Here is a 16,371-nt window from a genome sequence, read left to right as displayed (position 1 = left end):
CCCAAAGGGCCCCCCCTGCGCTGAAGATCAGGCAGATAGAACGGGAGGCTGCTGTGGGATGCCGGCCAGTATTAGGAGCTTCCAACTGCCTGTATCTCAGGGATCCAGTCCCCCGCCCGGCCCCTCCGGCTGCCTTCCTGAACGGCCCTCCTGGCCCCTCACTCTATACTGGAGGAAACCTAGGCCCAGGGAGGAAGGGAATTGCCTGAGGATGGAGAGTGGAGGCTGCATTTTCCCACCCCCAGGCGGTGGTCCCTGCTGGGGAGCCTCCTGTCTGGGGCTCCTGAATTCTGAGGTTAGCGGAGGTGGAACCAGGGCTTGTGCGGGCTGCCCCACGGGCCAGCTCCTCCGTCTTGAACCAGAGCCTGCTCTGTGGGCTTACAGATCTGCGCTTCATTCTTTGAACAATAGATGCTGAGATATTCCGACAGATTCCTTCTTTTCCTGAGGAGGAAAGCGAGATCCAAAAGGCAGAGGGACACCTCCAGGATGACACGGGCCATGTCAGGGCGTAGGCACAAATGACTCTCCAAGCTCTCATTTCTGGGACCTTTACCTCTGCCCCCTCTGGGCTCTTTCAGTCACTCCACAAACGTGTGCTGAGCTAGCTCACCGTCTCTCTTAAGTTTTAGGCATTTGAAGATGACGTTAAAAATGTCCTGTGCTTGTGGCGCCGCAGCTCATAGGAGAGACAGTTATTCGAGGTGATTTATCACAATGTGAGGCCGTGTGTGAGTGCTGGGCACCGGGGCAGCCCCGGGAGCTCTCTGACTACCAGGGCAGGAAGCTCTCTGCCGAGGTGAGTGGTGGGCATCCTTGAGTGCCTGGCTGTGAGAACCAGAAGCCAGGAGAGATGGTCCAGGTTGAAGTGTTGGATTAGCTGGGCTCTTGGTTCTGTGCCCGGCACATAACAAGTGCAGTAAATATTGATTTGACACATTAAGGGCCTTTGAAAGTCAAAACTACAAACCTTGATTTGAGGCTTTCGTCACCTCTAGGCTTGGTTTCAGGCAGGTTTGCTGGTGGGGAGCAGACTTCTCTGCAGGTTGGCAGGGCTGGTCTGTGTTCATCGGGAAAGCATTTAGTTACCTTCCCTTGTTCGCTTTTCCTCGAAAAGTACAACGTGACACACAAAACCCCAAACCCCCAAATCAATGAAACCACACACTCACACACACACACACACACACACACACACACACTCACACACCCTCATCTTTCTGACTCTATGCAGAGAGACTTTTCCTTGTCAGTCTGTGACAGTGGAGGCCTGGAGCTTTATGAAGCCCCCAGACCACCTCTGACAGTCTCTAGACCCTCAAGACCTACTCCTGGCAGAGGAAATTAAAAAAAACCCCTCTCCTCCAGGAAGCCTTCCATGCCTTTCCCAGGTTGTATTAGAGGTGCTGCCTCCCCCACTAAAATGTGAACTTGTAAAGGACAGAGTCTGTGCCTTACTTCTCTCTGTGGGCCTGGAACATGGCTCACGGCCCACAGCAGGGCTGTGTCAGTGTCGCCTGGTGGAATGGATGGATGGGGAATTGTTGACTCTAAGGGGCTTTGGTGTCTCTTGATTTTTCAGGGTCTACCATCTTGGAAGCTTTTTTCTCTGCTCTAAGTTTGAGGGTCAAGAAAACAGCATGGGACCCGAGACAGTCAGAAGTGGGTTCTCTGTGTCCTTGGACAAACTTTCTGAGCCTCCACATCCCCATCTGTGAAATGGCCACAGTAATGCCCCCTCGGGAACTGTTGGGAGGGTGGAGGCACTGTGTATGCAGAAGCACTGTGTATGCAGGCCTGGCAAAGGGCAGACGCTCGAAAGCACGACTTTGCCCTTGCGCTCCCGTGCTTGTGCGCCCTGCCTCGCACCCACACAGCCCAGCACAAGACTTGGGGGTCTGGACACTTTGAACTGAGCTGGGATGGTCTGGAATCTGGATAGTAACCACTTCCACGTGGTTACTATCCATCCTGCTGTCTCCATACCAAGTTAAACCTCCCCAGAAGGAAGCCTCCTTTCCAAGTGCATGCCGGGAGCCCCAGGGCACTCAGCTCCTCAAGGGGAGCTGCAGAGAAGGCCCCCGCCTTGGATGAGGGAAGCAGGTGATGGCGCCGTGGGGCAGTGGAGGGAGGGGCCCCGGGTCCGCTGAGCCAAGCCCTTGCTGCTGGCGCCATCTAGTGGTAGAAATCTGCCATCCCTAGAAGGTCCTGGATGAGAGCTGTGGGTTGGAAGACCTTTAGACCCCAGGGCCTGAGGACTCCTCATTTTGGTGCATGACCCTCTGAATCCCGACTGCCTTGTCCAGCACCCACGCCCCAGGGAAAGTGACTGCACACACACACACACACACACACACACACACACACACACGCATCAGCCACCTTGAATACCCAAGACGGCACTGCACGTCCGCCTGCCCTTGGTCACGGTACAGGGACTATTGCAAACTCACTGGGCCTACATCATTTTTTATAACAGCAGAAGCTAAGGGTGAACAAAGGGAAGGAAAGCAGTCAGAAAGCAAGGAGAATATCTATCGTCTGGAGAAAAAGCCAAAGAGAATCAAGAAGAGCCTTGGGTACTTGCAAATTGCAGCTGTTCACATAAGAGCCTCTTTTACAATGTGCTTCTGCATGCGGACTCCCCACGGACACCACTGTGTTTACAGGAAAGACAGGAGGGTGGGGCTGTGCTCTGATGCTTCCCAGGCTGGGCACCCAGGGCTCAGGCTCCTGCCTGGTTCTGCCCGCGCAGCCCCTCAGCTCCCGGGCTGAGCCCACGGCCCACCTCCATCCTCAGAGCCCCCAGGGCAGTGCCTCACGCAGTCACTTCCTACCGTGGCTCCCAAACTTTGCCGCATGTTAGAACCACCCAGAAGCTTTGATAAACTCTGATGCCTGGCCACTGTCCGCAGACAGCCTGACTGAAGTGGTCTGGGAAGAATCCTGGGCACTGAACGCAGCCGAGGGTGACAAGGGTCCACTTGCCTAAGGACCTGGTTAAGATACAGATGCCTGAAGCCCACTTGGAATATTCAGCTTCAGCTCTTCTATGCTGGGCCCAGAATGCATATGTTGACCTGCACCCCTGGTGATTCTTGTGAGAATGGGAACCGTTGTCTTAGAGAACTGGGCCAGGGGAGGGTAGAATGGGGAGATTCTAGGCCATTTTCCTTTCTTAACATGACTTTTCTAGAACATCACTTACACGCCTAACCTGTCGGCAGCTTGATCAACCTTCCACAAAGCAGTCCAGGCCAGACTGCAGAACACACACCGTTTTCAGTAAGCAGGCCTCATGTAGTTAATTGAAAATGATGTACTTTGCTTTTACTGTTTTGTGAGAAAGACTGAAAAATGAAAGAAATAGAAAAGGAGCAGCTCCCCATGATAAGGCCCCTAAGTGTCAGCTGGGTACTGAATGAATGTGTCCCCTCAAATTTATATGTTGACGTTCTAACCTCTCTAAAGGTCATGGTATTAGGAGGTGAGGTCTTTGGGGAGGGGTGATGAGGTCATAAGGGTGGAGCCCTTATGGCAGGGATTAGTACCCTTATAAAAAGGATTGCAGAGAGCTCCCTGGCTCCTTCCACCATGTGAAGACACAATGAGAAGATGCCAGTTATGAAAAGGGTCCTCATGTAGAATGTGACCATGCTGGCCTTGACCGTGGACTTCCAGCCTCCAGAACTATAAGCAATAAATTGGTGTTTGTGGCCACCCGGTGTGTGGTTTCCTAAAGAAGCCCAAAGGGGCTAAGACCATGTCTGCTACTTAACCCTCTGGGCAGGGAGGGTAATCAGTCGGCAGGTTGAAAGCCGAGAATCAATCCATTTAATCATATTTATTGGACAAACTTAAGCAGATGAAAATTAAGAAGGAAAACATTTTTGCAACAATAAATGGTGGTAGGCATGGGAGCAGAGAGTAGGAGCTGGCAGTGGTGGGGTGCCACCCTGAGACCTTAATCATCCTGATCGATGATGGAGCCAGACCCCACCATCCTCTGAGAGTGTGTGTGGTTCATCTATGAGCAGGGCCCTGGGACCAGGAGGAAAGGGCAGGGCATCTGCAGTGAGTGGAACCCATTTCCCAAGGCTCTGTGACCTGGGGCCGTGCTCACCCTCTCTGAGCTTCAGTTTCCTCATTTGTAAAATAGTAATGATGACAGCATCCTCCAGCAGCCCTAATGAGCAGTTATAGTCTTACCTCCATTTTACGGATGAGGAAACTGAAGCTCAGAGAGCTTAAGTAACTTGCTCACAGTCTCGCAGCTGAGAAGGGGTCTCTGAGTGTCCCCAGAGTGTCCCTCCAGAGGGACTTATCACCATGCTGCCCTACTCCTTCATTCCTTCACATTCATATCCGTACATTCATTCCTCCATCCTCCCATCACACACATGTACTAAGCATCTCCTGCGCGGTTGGTGCTCAGATGAACAAGGCGTGTGGTTCTTACCCGAAGGCAGTCACAGTATGGACACACACACAAGATTACAACACGGGGTGGTGACAATTGTAATTCATTTGAGCCCAAGCTTCCGGGGTCCCCGGAAGAGGAGATGGGAGCCTCTCGCGGGGCTTTTCAGGGGCAGATTGCCCTTTCTTGACTCCTAGGTGCTCAACACTGAGCCTGGCACACCGTGGGCTAGTGCTTCGTGAATGGAAGGGATGGTAGAGAGCTTGGGCTTGCCCACGTTTGGGCGGCCACCCCCAGATGCTCCACCAGGGGGCAGGGTTGAGACAGGAATGGCCTGAGCCAGCCTCAGCTGGGCCCTGGGGGTTTTAGGAAAGGGCTGCCTTGTCTGGAAGCAGTTTCTGTTTGCTCCTTCCCTGAAAAGAGGCCTCGGTGGGCAGTGGGAGAATGTGGACACAGACCTGGGTCCAGAGCTGGGGATGCCCTGTGGTCAGCCCTCTCCGACCGTTTGCTCTCACTTTTCTGGTGTAACTAACAGGCGGCCACCATGTGACCTGGTGGACACATTTTCTGAGCATCTCCTCCTCCGAGGATACCCCTAGGGGTCTGTACCCAGGGCTTGGTAGGAATGCCCTGCAGGTGGGATCACCGTCTTGGAAAACTCTTAGCTCAAACCCCACCAAGGCACCTGGCCTGAGTGTTTGGAGGACCCAGCACTGCCCAGAGCCTTCCATGTTCACTCCGGTTCCGATGGCAGGATCTCTAGGGACGTGAGGCCCAGCGCTGGCCAGGCTGCACGTCTTGGGAGGTGGAAGGTTTGTAGAGCTTTTCTGCTAATTAGTTTTGCAAACATGCAGTCTTATGAGCGTCTGTTTGGAAAAGTCGACTTTATATGGAGAAGGTAGAAAGGGCAGGAAGCCAGATTTCTTTCCAAATAACGAGCCCTCATGAATTTGTTCATTCATCAACTGAATATAAAGCATCTACAAAGTTCCCCGTATAAAGTCTCAGGGAGCACCCAGCCTCCCCAGGAGACAGGAGTATGAAAAAGGCAATTACATTATAGAGCAAGGATCAGAAACCAGCCCCCAGGGACATCCCGCCCACAGCATTTTTTGTAACAGACTAGAACTATTTCTACACTTTTAAAAGGCTGTAAAAAAAACAAAAAAGAAGATTCCATGGAAAGCCTATAGTCCACAAAGCTTAGAATATTTACTCTCTGGTCTTTTTTTAGTAAATGATCGCTAACTTCTGTTATAGAGTGACAGCGCTATTAATAAGAGCTAACCCTGATGCAGTGCATAGCCAGTGGTGGGCGTTTCTACCAGGGTTACGTATAATCAGACTTAAAACGTGTTCATTCTTTTTTGGGGACGTGTTCAAATATTCACACTGTTGGGAGAATAATATAGTGAATCTCACATACCTATTCCCGCTTCAATAATTATCAACCAACCTCTGTCCATCTCCTCTCCTCTATTTCTCCCGCCTACACACATACTTTTTCATTCTTGAGGATTTCAAAGCAAATCTCAGACATCATATGATTTTACCTGAAATTCTTCAGAGAGTGTCTCTAAAGTGTGGAGAAGTAAAAACAAACAAACAAACAATTTTCACACCAATTAACTTAGTTTGGTTACAATTTTGTAATTTTCCCTATAGCAAATACTTGGTCCGTATTCAGACTTCACTGATTATCTCAAAGCTTTAAAAAAAAATCAGATGGTTTCTACGAATCAAGATCAAAATGAGGTCAATGGTCTACATTGTCTGCGTTTTGCCTTTTATGCCTCTTTTATTGGTTTCCACGCTAAGTCATCTAGTCGTTGTGAGAACCCTAAGAGGCAGGCTGCTTTTATAATCATCTCCCCCTGTTTACAGATAAGTAAACTGAGCCACAGAAAGGTCAGATCATTTGCCCAAGACCGTTCACTAGTGGCAGAGTTGGGATCTGAACCAGTATCAGTCTCTTAAGGCATCACACCCAAGGGCCGCACGGCGGGGTGTCTCAGCAGAGTCTAGGGGCTATGAGAGCAAGGTGAGAAGGGAAGGGATGGGGCCGTGGAAGCAGGGAGGGCTTCCTGGAGGAGGAGCCATTTGGTCTGCATCTTTAAAGGATGAGTGAGAATTGACCAGAATGGCAAAGAGAACATCCAAGCTGAGGAACGGCATGAGCAGGGGCGTGCAGGTGCTGCAAAGTGGCATGGAGCAGGAATGACCAGTGGTCACCGTTGCTGGGGCTTAGGGCTCGAGGACACGGGGAAGGCAAGCAGGCCTCATGGCCAGAGGACCTAAGGGCCATGCCTGGGACGTGTGCGCCTGCTGGGGGGAAAACGGGGATCTCTCCTGAGTCAGCCAACCCATTGTGCCAGGCAATGACCAGACCACCCCTGTAAGGGCAGTGCTGAGGGTCCCCATTTGACAGATGGGAAAACTGAGGCCCACGGAGGTTAGAGACACAGCAAGACAATTATACACTCTGTTCTGACTCTGGGTCTCGTATTCCCCCAGCAACCTCTAAGAGACTCTGTTCTTGCCTGATTTCCAGTTCATTCAACTCACGAAAAGGAGCAGAGAGCCTTCCACATCCCAGGCCTGGCTGTGGTGGTGGCCACGGCTGACCAGGGAGGGGACCAGCCCTGGAGCAAGAGCCAGTACAGACACAGGGGGAAGAAACTACCCTCTGAGCTTAAGCCTGTTCTGCATACAAGGGAAGAGCTAGCAGCCGTCCAGTAGGACAGAGGGAATCGTCTTCAGCCCCTACGGGTGGACCTGTAGGTGGGAGGCCCTGGGCTGCAGCCCTGATGCTGAGACTGTGGCCTTGGACGAGTTGCTTGCCCCCCTGACAGGGCAGGGGCAAGTGGGCTGAGGCAATCCCTCTGGCGCTGTCTGACTCTGACCATCAGCTCACTGAGCTGGGCCTCCGATAAGGCCTCCCCTCCATCCACCGCCTGCACCCCGACCGCCCCCCCTCTTCCCGCCTCCTGGATGGGGCCCTGTCTCGGGTGGGGAGGGCAGAACGTGGACAAGAGGCTGGGGCACTGGACACCCTGGGAAGGGGTCCTGCCAGCCCTGTGTGGGGAGTTTGGGGGTGTTCTTGAAGCGTGGATTGCAGGGAGGTCATCAAAATATGTGCCTCAGTGTCCAAGCCTGTAAAGTGGGGGTGAGACTCAGTGAGACTCAGTGAGCTCCGTGTGGTCCTCAGCCCCCAGCGAGGTCCCAGCAAGGGTTGATGCTTTTGATCCTTTAAGAGCTGAAGTTTGCAGTTGTCAGGACGTGGCTACTTGGGGTATAGAGCCAGAGACAGCTGGAGTGAGTGTGTGTGTGTATGGGGGGCAGATCTGAACACCAAGGGCAGCAGTAGGGAGGACGGGTAGACGGCTGCAGTCCCCAGTCCACATAGCACCCACCCACCAGCTTCTGCTGCCCAGGAGCTCTCAGAAAAGCCTAGAAGACAGCACCCCAACCCCAAAGCACCCTGATCATCACTCTCTCATCGCGGCCCCCAAGCTCCTTCTCGACGCGCGCTCAGCATCCAACCTGCATTCTCTGCCTCTGTCGCTGGGGCTCTGTGAGTTGGGCTTTTAGGTCCCTTGTATGGATGAAAAGCTGAGGCCCAGCCCGGAGGTGGGGGGCTGGCTCTCAGCCCCAGGTGCTGTACCGCCATCTCCCCTCGGCCACCACTCCATCCTGCCGAGAGCACGGGCAGAGTGGGTTTCTCGTCTCCACTTTCAGATGAAGAAATCCAGGCTCAGAGATGAAACCAAAGCCTAGCCTAGAATGGGGTCTGTGACTCCTCGCTCTGTGCTCAGGAACCACGCCCGTGGCTATGGCTCGCTGATCAGTCCTCTTAGTGACCGGGTCCGAGCGGGGAGCTGGAGGCCCTGGGCAGGGAGAAAAGGGTGGATAATGGTGCAGGTTTCTCACGGGGCAGATGGAGGCATTATTCACGGAGATGGGGAGGCAGGTGGGACTGAGCTCTTAATGGTATTTACAAGGATGCTTCTCGAACGTGCGAGGCCTCAGGGATTGACTGTGGTCGGAAGTGTCAAAACTCTGGAGTCCTGGATGGCGGCTCAACCAGCTCAGTAGGCCCAGGGGAGCCGCCACTGGTCTTTGCAGCAGCGTCCGGGCATCCTAAGGATCAGGCCTGACCGGGTACCACTGAGATGGCGGGACCCTTGGAGATGAAGCTGGTGGTATGCTTTCCAGTTTTATGAGACCAGGGGTACGCTCTGAGAGTTGAAAGAGGAGACGTGGGAAAAAGGGAGAATATCTGGGGACACCTTGAAGGGCAGAAGCATATCTAGAGGAACATTCCAGAGCATGGGCTTTTGGGGTGTCAGGCCAACCGTACTCTTAATGAAGAGGCAGCAGTATGCGTTCCCTTACAAGAATCATGGCACCTGAGCCCTGTGACTGGCCCACCTGATGAATGAGTTGTGGCCCCTAGGAGTGGCTCACGCCTCCAGCTGGAAGCAAGTTTGGGGTCAAGTCCAACCTCCTCATTTTCAAGATTAACAGATGAGCGCTATGAAGGCAAGTGGCTTGTCTGATGTCACGGTGATGACTAGCTCTCTCCGCAACGTTATTCTGCCCCAGGAGCAGGATGTGAGTCCCAGCTCTCTCAGAACATTCCTCCGCCCTTAGACCACTTCCTTCCTCCTGCCCCTTCCAGCCCTGGGCGGGCTCAGGGCACATGGCCCTTCTCTCCACTCTGAGACTCGATGCGGGATTATGGGAGGGGCAGGGGAGGACCCCTCCCTTCCTGTCCTTTGGGCCTGGGCGCTCGTTTCCTCCGTCTTCCCCCTTATACCACCACCAAGGCCGAGCAGAGCCCAGGCCCATGCCCCAAGCCTGGACTTGCTTCCAGATGAGGGGGATGAGATGGGAAGATTTTATCACATCCCCTGGAATGCCCATTATCCACATTTGAGAGGCCCAGCTCCTCCTCTGATTCTGTCTCTCTTCCCCCCACCCCCCGCCCCCGCCATGATGGAAGGAAGAAGGGTAGGAGAGCTGGTAGATTATCAGGACGTCACGGCTGGAGGAGATACCAGAGTCTCTCTAATTCGATGGTTTTGGAAACCATGTGTGTGTAAGAATCTTCAAGGTGCCAGTTAATGTACAGGTGCCTGGGGGTGGGGGTGGGAGGTCTCCCCAGGAATTCAGGCTCAGGGCCCCAACGTTAGGTTTTTTTCTTCTGCAAGCCCTCTAAGCTTCCCTGTCAGATTTTCAACACATTCGTCTGTGCTAGGGAAAAAATCTACCTCCAGCACGTGAGCCGTCCTTGTCGGTAGGGACTGAGTTAACCATCTATTGCCACATCTCTAGAAATAGGAAGGGGCTGGGCACATAGCCGCACTGTTAACATCCATGGAACAAGTGAGTGGATGGGCGTGAAAATCACTGTCATCGTCAACCTGACTCAGGGTTGTAAGACACAAGTCTCCCCTTCAAGCATCATCATCACCACCATCACCATCACCACCATCATCGTCAACATTACCACCATCATCATCATCAGTATTTCTTTCTCCTACGTGATAATCCAGAAGCGTTCACTGACTCCCTCTACATGTTCTGGGAAGCTGGCCAGGATGTGGAAACCTCGAGATCTTCTGAAGACCAACTCAGCACTGAGCCCAGCACAGCCCACCAATTACTCTGCCCCCCCCTCTTGCCCAGCTGGTACTGAGCCTGGGGTCTTTACCCTTTATTCTTTAAGCCTCCCAAGAGGATTAGCACCCAAGAAGTGAGTACTAACATTATGCCATTTTACAGATGAAGAAACTGGCTCAGAGAGGCTGGGTTACTTGTCTGAGGGTGCACAGCTTGCAAGGAGAGGAGCTCAGTATTTTCCCTTCCCCACCTATTACGACCGTTCTATGTACACTTGTGTCTTTCCAGGACAACACTGTCTAGTAAAACATAATGTGAGTTCTGAATGGAATTTTACATTTTCTAGCAGCCACACTAAAACGTAAAGGTGAAATTTATTTTCATGATATATTTTGTTTAGCCCAATATCTTGAAAGTATTCTCATTTCAACATGGAGTCAACAGAAAAAAATTATCCTGAGAATTTCACGGTCTTGTATTCACACTAAGTCTTTGAAATCCAGTGTGTATTTTAGCCTTTCGGCTCAGCTGGGACACAGCCACATCTCAGCTGCCCAGCGGCCTCATGTAACAAGTGGCTACTGGTTGGGCAGTGCAGGTCTGGACTATAATAAGCCTGCCTTGTAGGTGTGTGGTTTTCAAGGGAGCTGATGTACGCAGATGCCGCGGATACAGTGCCCAGGACACGGTGAGCGCTGGATCAGTGTTAGCCCTCATCGTCATCTGTGTTACTGGGACAGAGTGTGCTCCACGGGAGTTGCTGAATGAATGGACAGTGTGCTGAAGCCTCGCCCGCAGACGTCTGCAGTGTTATACGGTTCTCTTGTGGGCCTTCCTACCCGGCTTTACTTCCTGGGCTGTGGTTGGCATCCCTCCCAGCTCCTCCCACGATCCCACCCTGGACCACTGCTGGCTCACCTCCCTGCTCCCATATGTAACCTACAGTGTGTGGAGCAGCCCCTTCCCACCGCTCAGAGAGATGGCAAAGCTTCCTGGGAGGAACTCCAGGGTTTCTGTTTGTACAAAGACAGCCTCCTGGCGTTTGGCTGCTTTGCAGGTGTGGGGCAGGGGCCTTTCCTGAAGCCTGGGGAGGTGATGCCGCTGACAGCCTGGACGTACTGCCCAGCCCAAGGTCAGGATCGGGTCTCCCAAGGAGCACCCTTCCCGTGCCCATTCCAGAGGGTGAGCCCTCACCAAGGGCCGTGCCCAGGTGGAAAATGCCAGTGCGAGCCGCGCTCTCGCCAGCATCCTGGACAAGCAGTGGGCGGGAGGGGCCCAGAGCTGGGAGCAGAGTGTCCAATCTGACGGAAGAGGCTCTGAGCAGGGAGCTGGTGGGTGTGGGGTTTGAAATGCTAGCTCAGTTCCCAGCTATACACAGGAAGTGTAAAGAAGCCATGTCGCTCATGCTCCTGCAATCTTTTAAAAGGGGTGTGCCGCTTACCCGGGGCCACGCGATTCTGTAGTTGGTCTGAGGGGCTGAAAGTGGGTTTGCATTTCACACTCAGCCCACGTATCCTCAAGCGCACACACACACACACACACACACACCATGGGGCTTTATACCTTCAGACGAGCTACAGTCACTTACACATGCATGCTTTCACCCCTGTGCACACCAACACACATTTCTGTGGGAGAAGGTATATGGGTCTCAGCTGTACACAGACAACCAGAGACCTACTGTGTGCCCGGAATTTATCCACACAGCGTTCATGTACCTGGTCATGTGCTTCTGAGAGGCTTCCCTCAAGCAGCCCTGTGTTCACTCCTCGGCAACGGGGAACCTGATGGGGCTCGGTCGTCAGCCCCGATTAACAAGAGAGGACGGGAAGGTCCGAGTGGTTAGGGGGCCTGCTGGAGCTGCCTCAGCCAGTGGCAGAGCTTGCACCCGGCCTCTCTTTCCTGGATGACGTCACCCCTGCCTCCTCTCATTCCAACGTATGAGTGGCTGTCACCTGCCTCGCCAGCCTGTAAGCTCAGTAGGGTCACGGACTTTGTGCTTCTCATATTTGCACACGTACATGGACCAGGGAGGCAAGAGGCTGTATTGTTGAGAGCTGACCTAGGTTCAAAGGTCAGCTCCACAGATTACTAGCTGTGTGACCTTGGGCAAATTACTTAACCTCTCTGAGCTTTAGTTTTTATCTACAAAGGAAGATGATTACATCTGCTTAATAGTATTGCTATGAGAATTTAGGAGATGCTTAATAAATAATCATAAATGTCATGTGGATGAACTGAGGAAGGTCTTACGTATATAAATATATAGGCTTTGGCGCAGTGCTTGGCAACCGCCCCCCCCCCCAAATGTAGACCCTCTCTCTTAGCACAAGGGAGGTACTCACTACATGTAGAATGAAGAAAAGAACAAAGAGATGGAAAAACAAGGTCTGTCTGTAGCTCACCTTTATCATATGTTACATTCCTGAGTACACTTGGCTACGTTTCTGAGCTCACTGCCCTGTCCCGCTCCTGGATTTATCTCTTCCTGGGTTGGCCTCTTCCTCCTTCAATTACGGAACTTTTCGATAATGTTTTACTATCCGACAGGGCAAGTCCCCCCTCACAATTCGACTTCCTAGAAGTTTTCTTGGCAATTCTCATGAAACTTTTCTTCCATATGGACACATCTATCATCATTTTTTCCCATTAAAACCTCAGTGGGACCTTGAATGGACTCACATTCCCTTTATGTATGAGTTTGGGGAAGATGACCACATATGGAACTTGGCTCTGAAGGAAAGTACAGGTTGACCTTTGTCTCCCAGCCCTCACGGGGGGGGTTAAGGCTCTATCCGGAGAGCTCCTGAATCAGATAACAGTGTTGTAGGGGGGAAGTATGGGTCCCCACAGAAGGTCCCTGGACAGGGGCACAGAAGAGAGGTAACTTGTCTCCTCCCAGAAACCTTCCCTCCATCCTGCTGCCTGGGTCTGTCTGGACTCCCAGCTCCTGTGCTGTGCGTCCCCTCCGCTGAGCCTGTGGGCCTGTACCCCCTCTTCCCTAGTGCAGATTGCTCTGAGGAGGTACCTGGGGTTCCCGTGTACTTGGACCCCCCACATACTTCTCTCCTTCTCCTCACTCAGACCTCACTACCCTACCCCTCTCACCTCTTCACCATCCACCCCCTGTCCTCCCAGACATTGCAACCCTGAAATAAAGGCTGATATGGCGTCTTCTGGGTGCTCCAGTTTTCAGGAAAGCTATGGAAGAGAGAGTGGGATTTGGCAGGAAACGATCTGAGTTTGAGCCCTCCCACTTATTAATTGTGAGACCCTGGGCAAGTCCCTGATTTGCCCTGTCTCCATTTCTTTCATTTGTAAAATGGAATTAATATCCTTTTTTAAAAAACTTTTTATTTTATATTGGAGCATACTTGATTAACAATGTTGTGTCAGTTTCAGGTGTACAACAAAGTGATTCGGTTATACGTATAATGCATCTATTCTTTTTCAAATCCTTTTCCCAGTTAGCTTGTTACAGAAGATTGAGCAGAGTTCCCTGTGCTATACAGTAGGTCCTTGTTGGTCGTCCATTTTACATACAGCAGAGTGTACATGTCAACCCCAAACTCCAAACTCCCTAAAAGTTCCCTGACCAGGGATGGAACCCATGCCCGCTGAATTGGGAGGGCAGAGTCTTAACCAATGGACTGCCAGGGAAGTCCCTTCTTCTTTTTTTTTTTTTTTTTTGGTAGGATGGTTCAGCATCAAGTACATTCAGAAGCCGCACAAGTTATGGAGGATTTAACAGCAAGTCACCCAGACGCCCTCCCTGATCTCATCAATGCACACGACCGTGCTTGGAGGAATATCCGTCACCCAGCGCCTATGAGCAACTGGCCTGTGGTCAGCCGTCAGCTCTCAGCCTCAGATCTGGTTGATTCAGAACCAGCGTCTTTGAGCCCACGGGCAAGTAGCTTACCCCCAAGCCTCAGCTTCCTCATCTAGGAATGGGGCACATCAGTCCCCAAGAAAGCCGTCCATGGGTAATAAACTCCCTCTTGCCATCCTCCCTCGTTCTCTTGGCCTTACTACTGGCAGCAGGCCCTGGCCCGGGCTGTGGGATCTTGGATTCAGAAGCTCTTCACAGCTGCCCACCTCCTGCCCGCCCCGTGCCTGCTCCAAGCCTCGAGCCAGCCGCCTGGCTCTGTGCTGCCACGTGTCTTACTCCCTGGCTTCTCGGAGGTGCAGACCTTCCTCCCTTCCCCTCCGTGTGCCTTGGGATGGAGGTGGGAGAGAGAGAACCCTTAGGGTTCCCCTGAAACAGCGGGCTTCCTCTGCAGACCCGAATGTACATGCTTCATAAACTGTAGAGGGCTGTGCAAGCCCAAGGCGGCCGCATTTGGGTTAGAGAATCAGCACAAGCACTGTTTGTGCAAGTTAGTGCTTTTGTTGAGAGCTGATATTACCCCTTCCAACTTTTCTTGGCCTTTACTAACTCCCCCACCCCCCACCCCCTGCCTTGTAGCATCTCCGACACTTGGAAACTCATTTTCCAAACTCAAAGACTAGAAGTCTAACAATAGTTTTCCTTACTTTATGCTGCTCAGAGAGGGTGAGTGACTAGCCCAAGGTCACACAGCCAGTCTGGGCATTCCTACGTCTGGAGTCCAGGCTCCCTGACTCTGTTCCTTCGAGTGTCCCTTTCTGCTGCATTTCAGGTGGGAATAAAAGGCGTGGAAGTCCTGTTCGTTTTGTTTCCCCAGGTGCTGGCTCTGCTCCTCCCCTTGCCGGGATCAGCTGTCCCCAGCAGCCCTACTCCTCACCCTGGGCCTCGCCCTTGCTCCTCAGTGGACACCTCCCTGCCCCCTAACATTCCAGTCCTTCTCATCCTGCCCACCCATGCAGCAGGACCAGTGGAGATGGGAGCTGGGACCCCTCTCCGTGCCCCTCCGGGCAGGACTCACCATGGCCGGGGTGCTGCCCACTGCTCCTACTGCTGTCACTGCCACCAGCGCCCACGGCAGGAACCACCTCATGCCTGGAGGTCAGTGGCCAAGGCATCTACGGAGCAGCCCAGAGGATCCGGCCACCTCTCGGGGGAGCTGGGCCGAGACTGACCTGGCCCATCAGGAGTGCCAGATATGCCTCTTCCCGCAGCCCTGAGGGGGTTTTATTAAAGCAAGATCTGACGTCAGGGTTAAGGACAAGCCCTGCATTTTCCTCTGAAAAAACTTTTCCTGCCTCTCGCTCTCTCTCTTTTTTTTTTTTTTCTTTCTTCCCTCTGTCCCCACCTCCAGCCCAAGCTTGGCCAGCCTCCCCGGCTCTGACAGCTCTTAAAGGGAAAGTTACAGGGCTATGATTTCACATCAGGGTGGTAAATTCTCACAGAAGGAGCTGGGGTCATCCTGCCTAGGCGTTTCTCAAAGGTGGGGCAGGGGAGATGGTGGGAGGGTACCAGGCGGAGGTGGAGATACAGTTACAGGGACCAGCGCTGGCACGGGCTTTGAAAGCACTCCCAGTGGAGAAAATCAACTCCCTTCCATTCCCTCCCGGCTGCTCCTACTTCTGGTTTGCATTTGTCATCTTTCGCTCCTCTCTCCCTGGCTGCAAGCAAAGGAGGGTGGCTTTAGTCCACTGATCATGAAATGGTATGAATTCACAAATGAGCTCAGGGCTGGGGCCCTGGTTAGCATCATCACCTCCTCTACAAATTAAAGCTCTGGTTTCCAATTTACAGGCGTTCCCGCCCCTGCTTTTAGCCTGAAGCCCTTGGGTACTGGAGCTGTCTCCCCATGTCTGGGTGCCTGTTACCCCTGGTGGGTTGGGGTGCCTGGCCTTCACCCCTTGCTGGACACTTGCCACACTGGTGAAGGGTCTCCTTTGGAGCCTGGTTTGCCCTCGTCCAGCCCCCTCATCCCCACGTGGACCTCAGCCACAGCCTCCTGACTGGTTCATTACCGTCCACACTTCTTAGAGCCACCAGAACAATCCTTGGCAAATGGAACCAAGGTGATGGCGGTCTCCTGGCTCCAGCCTCCCAAAGCCTGCCCATTGACTTAGCATGGCATTCCCAGCCCTTGCGTGGCCTCCAGGCCAGCAGCCTCCCTCATCTCTTCTGCTTCCATTCTCCCTCCCCTGCACTACACTCGGCCTCGGTGGACTCCTTGCTGTTCCTCTCACACCCCAGCAAATTCTCATCTCTGGACCTCAGTGGGAACTCTCTTCCCTGTGGTTTTCATAACAATTACGCCATCTCTTCCCTTTTACTGTAACATATACAAGCAGATGCTGAACCATGTGTGGCTGCTCGGAGGTGGTAGCAGACTTGTGCCTGTGGAGGGAGATTATGACCATAGACACGACCCCCATAAGAGGTGACTCTG

The 16,371-nt window shown here is 52.8% G+C and overlaps 1 protein-coding gene across 3 annotated transcripts in view; it reads right to left on the bottom strand.

The window, feature by feature from the left end:
* Window positions 1-15,183, bottom strand: part of CCN4 (cellular communication network factor 4) — a 30,627-nt gene extending 15,444 nt beyond the window's left edge. The window contains exon 1 of one of the 3 annotated variants that reach the window (XM_027132520.1): window positions 14,953-15,183. In XM_027132520.1, the coding sequence (XP_026988321.1) occupies window positions 14,953-15,024 (72 nt within the window). In that variant the 5' untranslated portion in view covers window positions 15,025-15,183. The remainder of the gene's footprint in view (window positions 1-14,952) is intronic. The other 2 variants (XM_027132519.1, XM_027132518.1) reach the window with 2 other exon arrangements.
* Window positions 15,184-16,371: the final 1,188 nt, after the last annotated feature.

This window comes from Aethalodelphis obliquidens, unplaced genomic scaffold (assembly GCF_003676395.1).
Source record: "Aethalodelphis obliquidens isolate GAN/ISIS:26980383/991018 unplaced genomic scaffold, ASM367639v1 scaffold41, whole genome shotgun sequence".
NCBI classification, from domain to species: domain Eukaryota; kingdom Metazoa; phylum Chordata; class Mammalia; order Artiodactyla; family Delphinidae; genus Aethalodelphis; species Aethalodelphis obliquidens.
This window is presented reverse-complemented; position numbering and strand designations above follow the sequence as displayed.